General features: G+C 41.2%; 2 protein-coding genes across 3 annotated transcripts; one reads left to right on the plus strand and one right to left on the minus strand.

Moving 5' to 3' along the window:
• Window positions 1–1,387: 1,387 nt before the first annotated feature.
• LOC145488261 (uncharacterized) lies at window positions 1,388–3,815 on the minus strand. The gene has a single exon (XM_081467086.1). The coding sequence runs from the start codon at window positions 3,668–3,670 to the stop codon at window positions 2,294–2,296; it is 1,377 nt and encodes a 458-aa protein (XP_081323212.1). The 5' UTR covers window positions 3,671–3,815; the 3' UTR covers window positions 1,388–2,293.
• A 1,218-nt stretch (window positions 3,816–5,033) lies between these two features.
• Window positions 5,034–8,411, plus strand: LOC145488267 (uncharacterized). Of its 2 annotated transcripts, XM_081467096.1 has the most exons (3): window positions 5,034–5,848; window positions 7,045–7,377; window positions 7,919–8,411. In XM_081467096.1, exons 1-3 carry the CDS (start codon window positions 5,297–5,299, stop codon window positions 7,937–7,939), a joined length of 906 nt encoding a protein of 301 aa, XP_081323222.1. In that variant the 5' UTR covers window positions 5,034–5,296; the 3' UTR covers window positions 7,940–8,411. The 2 variants fall into 2 exon arrangements, with proteins under 2 accessions (XP_081323222.1, XP_081323221.1); XM_081467095.1 differs by lacking the exon at window positions 7,919–8,411 and having other exon boundaries at window positions 7,045–7,554.
• Window positions 8,412–8,656: the final 245 nt, after the last annotated feature.

Raw genomic sequence — 8,656 nt, forward strand, 5'->3', positions numbered from 1 at the left:
TACAAGAATACCTGCACCTGTTTATAGAAAAACAAAGATGGCCGTTCTAAAATGGGGATGAAATCTTCACAAACATGATTCACCTTTACAAGTTTAAGTCTAACCAAGCGACTTTTTAACCGGCTTCGACTCAGGGAGATCAATTTGTAGCTGTGTAACGACTATACCCAAATGGCGAGGAAGGACCGCGTTAAATTTTACACCGTCGTTCGCTTATCTCTTGAATATGAGAAACAGAAAACCTGTTCGGCTAAAGTCTTTCTTTCCAGGAAAGCCTTATCACGGCTCTCTTTTCTTATATCAATCTAACCTCTGTTGGCGTTTACACACTATATTTGGTTGGGAAGCGTTTTGTGCTTATTCATAATAAATTAAAAATAACTTCGTTTTTTTCTCAGAAGGCAGGCTGAAAAGTGATATTGAGGTTGTTTTCATTTCTAAGGTTTCCTTTTTTTAACACAAACAGTGCATTTTCTTGGAAACCGGGGAAACATTTTTTCTAAATTCTAAACTTAAGTTGTACTCGTTTTTGAAACACTCAGCAGCTCCGATTAAAACATGCGCGCCTCCAGGTAACCTCTGCTGGAACTAGAGGGCCTTTTTTTAAGACTCGCGGTTGTAACAGTTGCTGTAGGTTTCGATCCCTCAGTTGTTTCTGAATAGCTTACGGGGTGAAACTGTACGTTTTCAACGAGTTTTGGTTCTGGAGGCCCTGAAAAGCGATGATGCCCGTCTCTGAGCGGTTTTTCCTGCAGACCTTACATCGATGGCGAACAAAAAGCCTCTGTCACGGACTTGACCCATGCTTGGGTATAGGGGTTCCGCTGAGGGTTTGAAAACCCTGCTGTTGTTTAGGACAAAAATAATCTTAAATACCTATCCTGTGTAGGACAACGCCTAGTACATTTTAAAAACAATAACGCTAATATCTCGTCCTGAAAATGATGTAATGTTGACTGATGAACTGCTAAATAAATACAGATAAATGTGTCCAATTTCGGGATGCTAAATACTAGACGACAGGGTCGCTGCCATACCCTGTGTAGGACGGGTCCAGACCCTGATCGGGACAGATTCGTTTGAAATTATATACCCTGTTCAATGTAGAGGGGCCAAAACCATACCCCATACAGCGGTACGTCCCCGTATAGGCCATGTAGGGGACTAACCCCCACATCCCTGACTTCGGTCGTCATTGATCAGTGTAGAAGATCATAAACGAAAGATGGAGCACCTTACTAGACAAATGGACGAAGATGTGTAATAACAGAACATCGCATGCTCCTTGATCTACTTATGGCACGATATTAGGCGTGATTTAATTTTCATTGTTTCTTAGACTAGCTCTAGATCAAATACAGAGATCAAAAACTATATCTATTGTTAATTTTTATTGCTAAAAAAGATAATTAAACCATTCAGTTATGTGTTGATCAATTTTATGAAAAGAGGAGATGTTTGATTTTGCATTGGATTGTTATAGGTAAATATCTCTCATTAATTTGTAGTTGTCTCAGTTTTAATCCAAGTACCACTAGCAAAATAGACAATTTTAGGCTGCAAAACTATTTTGATGTTTTGCTATAGCTTTACCAAGTGACAACGCCTTAATAAAAGTTCATGGTTATAGGGACACTGTCACGTAATTTGAATAAAGCCAAAGACCTACTTGCAACGATGTTACCTTTGAAAAATTTTGTAGTTTTCTAACTAAGAGATAAACCTATTCAAACAACATTGCGTTACGTCGCAATCACACTTATGGACATCCTGGCTACAAAAACGTTATTATATGTTTCAACATCAGGTTATTCATATGAGAACATTTTTCCCTGAAATGAATTCAACAACCTTAGATTGTTTTTGGCATACCACTGCATTGACAATTCATCACATAACTTCAGCAAAACTTCGAAAGAAAGCATCAATGGTAACGATTTTGCATGTGCAGGAGACATACTCCATAATAGGTAAGGAGAAAAGTAGCTTGTAGGTTGCTATTATAACAAACTATATTATCAAAAAGTGTCATAAACGTCTTTGAAGAAACAGACAAAAAGTATACGATATCCATATACTTGAGAGAAAACTCGAACAGATTTCTCACTTTAAGAATGGCAATTTGCAGTCTAGAAAATAACTAAAGTCCAGAAAAGGAAAGCCTAGCAGAGGTTTGTGTTCGGGCTTGATAAAAACAACATTAACATTAAATAGGTATGTCAAGTAAACTAAGGTAATTACTCCACAGTTCTTTATTATTGATGTTTTGTGTTCCTTTAGGTTTGCTTTAGTCCTAAGACTTTTCAAGTTCCTTTTTCGCCCGTAAAGCCTTCTTGTTTTCCTTCTCCAGCTTTTGCTGAGCTTCTTTTAAATCATTTCCAAACGTGGCCGCTAGTTCACGTACGTTCTTTCTGGCCTGTTCGATGGTTGGGTTATCCTCCAAGTACTTGTACAGATCTTCTCTGGTCTCCTTGATCTGCAACATGTACACGCCACACACGTCATCCAGAGCAACCCACTTGGAATAGTACCGCAGGGCTTTTCCCTTGAAGGCATTAGAAGTCCAAACTTTAATACGCTTTCCTTCGTCCAGCTTCATTGCTCTCTCAACTTGCTTCTGCATTTCTCCTGTCGCCAAAGACTCACAGTGGATTTGCATCTGTTGCCAGAATATGGCTGCTTTCATCATGATAGCGGAAAGAGATTTGAGTGCGCCGATGGAACTGTGCAAGGCTTCAATGGCTGCTTCCGCCAACGCGCTGTCGTCCTGGCAGTTTTTGATTTTCTCTGCGAATTCTAAGCACTGTAGTAAAGCCTCTTGGCGAAGATCTCGCTGCTTCTGCATTTCTTCCATTTGCTTTTTCTTTTCTTCGTTTGCCATCTTCATGGCTTCTTTGTGCCCCGACTTGTCACCAATGCTGGCTATCTTTTGGACTGCCTTGTCGACCTCAAGAGTTGCCACCGATGCAGCAGCACTTACAATGCCTGTTAACGCACCCGTTATTGTGTTTAGGAGGCTGCCCTGTGCGTCGATCGCCTTGTCTTCTCTCTTCTGAGCCTCGTCATAGAATGCTTTTGCTCGCTCTTCTGCTTCAGTTGCATGCTTTTGCTGCATTACTGCTTTCTGTTTTTGGATTTCAAATTCCTTTCTCTCTTCCTCCCGAGCTTTCTTTCTTTCTTCCTCAGAACCTTTGGCTCTCTGTGTGTCTTCTAAAGCATCTATTACATCGGTTGTTGCCTTCTCAAAGTCGTTGTGCAGTTCATCTGCAGCCGCAGCCATATCTTTGGCAATGCTGGTAAGTTGCGAGAGTGTTTCTAGCGCCATCTCTTCCAGTCCATCCAGCAAGTATTCGTAGGTGCCTTTAAGTTCTTCGAGTACGCTCTGTGATGCACCTTTAAATTTGTGTACGGTGACGGCTGATTTGTCGGCCAGTTTCGTTATCTTGTAGCCAACTCGCTGTACTTTGATCTGTACTTCAGTGTGTCCTGCTACACCATTGTACGCGACGCGAATGAAGTTACCGAGTTTTCCCAAGTCTTCTACCAGGCTGTGGAGATCCAGCGAGCCAAGAAGATGCTCTTTAGCGGTCTGCACTAGTTTGCTTCCTGCGTTTGGTATGGACACTAGGTTGAATTGCTCTCCATCGATGACTATGTCTGTCCCAGCCATTTTTTGGCAGTGATTTCTTAAGGCTTCAGTTAAGCACAAGAGTAGCTTAGTTTACAGCTGTGTAACTGAGTGCCGAGGGCAAAGTGCGTTAACTTTTATACGTCCACTTAAATATTGGATTCTAGGAAACAGCACAGTTGGGACTTGTTGCCACATAAATCTGACCAGTGGTGGCTTTTACTGACCATATTTGGTTGTGGAGTGGTTCATATTTGTTTACAAATAACTCACGTTTTCTTTTTCTTAGAAAGCAGATCAATTAAAAGTGATCTATAGCTGTTGCCGAGGGGATGTGTTCTATTCTTACAGAAACAGCATAGTTCGGGTTTATTTCTCGCATAAATCTGATCAGTGGTTGTGTTGTCTTACCATAATTTTGCAGTTGACAGTTTACATTTCTTGTATACTTAAATGGTATTTTTTTTTCTTGGAAAGCTAGAGTGCTCAGTTTGCTGTTCTTTTTCGTAGAAGGGAGATCAGGGTTTTCTCTGCGCTTTTGAGTGGAAAGTGATCTATAGCCGTTACATTTCAGTTTCTGTGGCAAGTAAAAAGCGTCACTCTCTAGAAGTAGGACCACGCGGGGTAAACTGTCAGTTGCTTGCATTTTATTACCTCGTTTGCTTGAACAATGTCACACCAGTGGCGGATCTAGGGGAGGGGCCCGGCGGGGGGGCTGGCACCCCCCTTATTTTGGGTAAAAAAGCGTCTAGTGAATTGTTGCATTCTCGGAAACAGCGCAGTTGGGGCTTGTTGCAACATAAATCTGACCAATGGTAGCTTTTACTGACCATATTTGGTTATGGAGTGATTCATAGTTGTTTATAAATAACTCACGTTTTCTTTTTTCTTAGAAACGGCATAGTGGTATAGGCATAGTAGTCAGTGGTTGTGTTGTCTTACCATAAATGTGCGGTTGACAGTTTACATTTCTTGTATACTTAAATGTCAATTTGTTTTCTTTTCCCCGAAAGCTAGAGTGCTCAGTTTGCATAAATCTGATCACCGCTCACTTATCACTGCTCACTTACCATACTTGGTTGTGTAGTGATTTATAGCTGTTTATAATCAAAGCACGTTTCCCTGTTCTTTTTCGTAGGAGGCAGATTGATCTTTAACCGATACACTTCAGTTTCTGTGGCAGTTAAAAAGCGTCACTCTCAAGAAGTAGGATCACGCAGGATAAACTGTCAGTTGCTAGCATTTTGTTCCCTCATATGTTTGAAAAAATGTCACACCAGTGGCGGATCTAGGGGAGGGGCCCAAGGGGCCCGCTGTCACCTCCCCCCCCCGCCTTATATTGGGTAAAAAAGAGAAAATCGCAGAAGGAAGAAAAGCTGCCAGGGCAAGCAACACTCCCCCCCCCCCCCGCTCCCTTAGCTCAAGGTCTGGATCCGCTACTGCACACAGCTAGTGCATTCCTAGAGAGTTCTTTCATGTCACCAAAGGGTTGTTTTCTTGGAAACTGGGAGAGTGAATGAATTGCATTCTTTGTGTGCTGACGAATAAGACGTATCAAATTGAACTCAGTAACCTGTGCCAACATACGAAAACGAAAGGCTTTGGTAGTTTTTGATCCCTCGGTCGTTACATAATTTTAACGTAACCCGTGGAACTTGCTTGAGTAACATGGCGTTAATTTCATTGAGTTCTAAGTGTTTTAACGCCGTGGAAACAGCTCTGGAGGCTGTGAAAAGCGGCGATACTAAACGCTCGGCGGTCGTTCTGCGGTCCGTTCAGAAAGATGGGCAAATGTTGAAGCAGAAGGCTGGAATCCTTATTGATAAGCTGAGCAAGGCAGAGGAAGATCATAAGCGTAAGGTTGAGAACCTCACTCGGCAAATGAACGACCTTTTCGCTGAAGAGACGCAGCTTTCAAACAAAAAGCAAACATTGCAAAGTAAGAATTCCTCTTTGACCGACGAGAGGCAACGATACCAACGAAGCAAGGAAGAGGCCTCAAGCAGGTACCGAGAGGCGGAGAGGGCGAAGCGAGATGCAGAAAGGGAATATGAGAAAATGAAGCCTTTCTTCTGGATACCCATTGTTGGTTTGCTCCTTGCTATACTTGAGGACAGCTCAAAAAAGGCGTCTGACGCTTACAGAGAAATGCAGCGCCACGAAAGGGATGTCGATAAAGCAGAAAGTGATCTCAGATGGGTTAACTCTCGGATCTCTGAGGTGAGCTTCTTACATCTTTCATGTTTAGTGGAAAGCTTTTATCACTAAGGAGATCGATTGGCTGTTCATTTAATAAACAAGAATAGCGTATAACTTTATGCTGATTCCCTTACGGAATTTCCCTTCTGTGGAGCGCATATACCGTAGGCTGACGGTAGATTAATTTAAAGGATATTGCCTGTGACATTCAGTTTGACTCATTCCAATATTTGGCGATTGTTTCGAATGAACGTGCGTAAAAATGATTTTATTGTTGTCTGAGCTGTCAGAGTCTTCTTGTTTAAATGAACTTTTGCTAGAATTAATAGAAGTGGAAAATGTTGTTGACTCAGCATGTGGCATGAAAACCTCCAAACCCACGACAATGGAAAGCTAGACAACTCCTTTAAAGCAGTGCAATGTCGTTCAATCGACCACTTCTTCAGTAAAACAGAAGTGAACAGTTTATTGGCATGTTTGGCGTCTGGTTTCATTTGTTTCTTCGTTTTGCGTTGAGTTTCAGAGCTAAATTAACAACATGGTGAACATTCGAAACCACAAATCGCGACGGAATTGCTGTTACAAATAGAGAGCTTTAAATTTGGCGTGTCTTTAGTTAGCTGCGTCGACGTGCTTGTGTATCGCGAAATCGTCTTTGCGAATGAGTCAATTGAAGTGATGTTGTCCCAACGAACTAAATTAGAACCTGAGTAAGGGTCAGGGGCGCCCAAATAAGAGCAATAGACGTCAGGCGATCCAAATTTGCAAGCTGGCCTTTGCCAGTTTTAAGGACATATTTCTCCCTCTGAAAAAAACAAAATGGTAATAAAAGAAATAAAGTTAATACCTGTCCCCGGAATATTCACATTTGTTCTTGACAAATTACTTGTGCTGTGATGGAAAATTAAAACTAACACGTTCTGAAGCTTTCACTCTTATCACACATGCTTCGTCAGCAGAAATGAATATTTTTCTTCGCGGCTAATTTGCGTTTTATTTCACTTTTAGTCTCTGGAAAGGTGATTCGTTACAAACGAATATAAGATGAAAGTACTTTTGCAATATGACTAAAGTTGGAGTTGACACGTCGCGGAATAAAACTCTAACTCGGCCGGTATCATATTTGAATTGAATTTCTTGGCCCGTTAATTAAGGCCTTCTGAACAAACTATTGCGCGGTCATGAAGCATAGGTAAGTTTTTGGTTTGTTTTCTTAGGTAGAGAGAGACCTAAAAGAGATTTCCCGAAAAGTAGATAGACTGAGACGCGAACGAGAAGCTTGCCATGAGAAGCTCAGTGATATAAAGAACATGGTTTCATTTATCATGCAAGCTGTTGCATTCTGGGATGAAGTAGTCTCGGTGACGGAGACAGCCACAGTGAAAACTGAAAACCTCCAAAGGATAGTGAATCTGGCTGGCAAGAAAACCGACCCTGTAAGGATCCTGAAGAGTTCCGGTACCCGCACTATGATGGCGTCTTTTAAAGATCGTTGGATGGAAGTGGCAGAGATGATCAGTTCTGATCGAAACAATGTGATTTTTGACAAGGTAGAGCTTACTCAATTAATGCTCAAGTTTACTGGCTTTTCCTGCCACTCATAGAAATAATTTGAAGGCGAGACATTTATATAGTTCTAAATAAAAACGACATTCCCTTAAACTGAGACAGTACAGGCGCCTGCTACAGTTTTCAAGCGTAACTAGTTAGCACAAAGCATCGTACCTTTTAAAGCACTACATCCTACACTAGGGGTAATGTTTTCAGTTGAACGTTGCATCTAGTGCTAAAATGTTTTGGAGGAAAATGTGTTGTCACTTAAAATGCTGCCATGGGCAAAAGGTTTTATTTGTTTATTAACGCACTTCCCTTTGTTGAGAAAATTATCACCAGTTTTCTTTAGGCTTGAAAAACGCGAAAGCTGTTTGAGAGTGACCAGCAGGCCTTCCGCCGTTAGAATGTTTTAGCCATTCGTCAGGCCTTCTTTTGGCTACTTCATTCGAATGTTTGGAAAGGATGACGTAATTCGCCATACGCGATCAGGCTTATGATAATTCAGACGATTAACTCATGTACTTCTTCCCTCAACAGGAAACACTGTGTCTTATGTAATCCCCTTGCTTTTGTGAGACGTCTGCCATGCAGTTTACTCTCTCAAGAACGCGCATGCAAGAAGACGCTTTGATGATAGAGAAACAAAAGTCAGTGTAGGGATCTTCTGCCACCTTAGAATGTTTTGGTACTAACATATAATGCTAAATTGAATACAAGTATAATTTTGCTGTTTTGCCTGTAGTGTCATAACCGCCCTATAGATAATTAGGAATTTTGTTTTCAGTTATAATTCCCAAATTTTTGACAAAAAAAAGAGATGTGTATATGGAAAGCTCAATAAACACCTGGTAGCTAATCCCCAATTTGTGAGCCGTTTGCTTGGCTTGTTTGTTACCGCAAGAAAACCTGAGAAGAATCCTTCTGGCCTACAAACTTTGCAAAAATGGTTTTATGATGAGATACGTCTCGTATAACTTATTGTGAATTGATTCCGTTTGCTTGGCTGAGAAGTTTATCTCTGATCGTAAAGATATTTAGCAAGCTAAATTTAAAGAAGGATAAAATTCAACGCGATATTTGAAGTCAATCGTTAGATGTTTCATGGCTGGGAGCAAGCCAGGGTTAAGCTGCGACTGCTTTGGAATCAATGAAACCCCCAAAAAGTCTTCCAAACACTGCTTCTAACAGCTGAAATAAACCGCCTTTGTTCGACTCTACTCCTCAATGTAATTAGCAATGCAGGTAGCACGGTGTTACACGTTTTCACTCGCGTGG

The sequence above is a fragment of the Orbicella franksi genome, chromosome 5, assembly GCF_964199315.1.
Source record: "Orbicella franksi chromosome 5, jaOrbFran1.1, whole genome shotgun sequence".
Classification (NCBI taxonomy): domain Eukaryota; kingdom Metazoa; phylum Cnidaria; class Anthozoa; order Scleractinia; family Merulinidae; genus Orbicella; species Orbicella franksi.

Coding starts and splice junctions, on each gene's coding strand:
- LOC145488261 (XM_081467086.1), bottom strand. CDS start 3,670: ATGGCTGGGACAGACATAGTCATCGATGGAGAGCAATTCAACCTAGTG.
- LOC145488267 (XM_081467095.1), top strand. CDS start 5,297: ATGGCGTTAATTTCATTGAGTTCTAAGTGTTTTAACGCCGTGGAAACA. Junction 5,849..7,044: donor TTAACTCTCGGATCTCTGAG/GTGAGCTTCTTA, acceptor TTGTTTTCTTAG/GTAGAGAGAGACCTAAAAGA.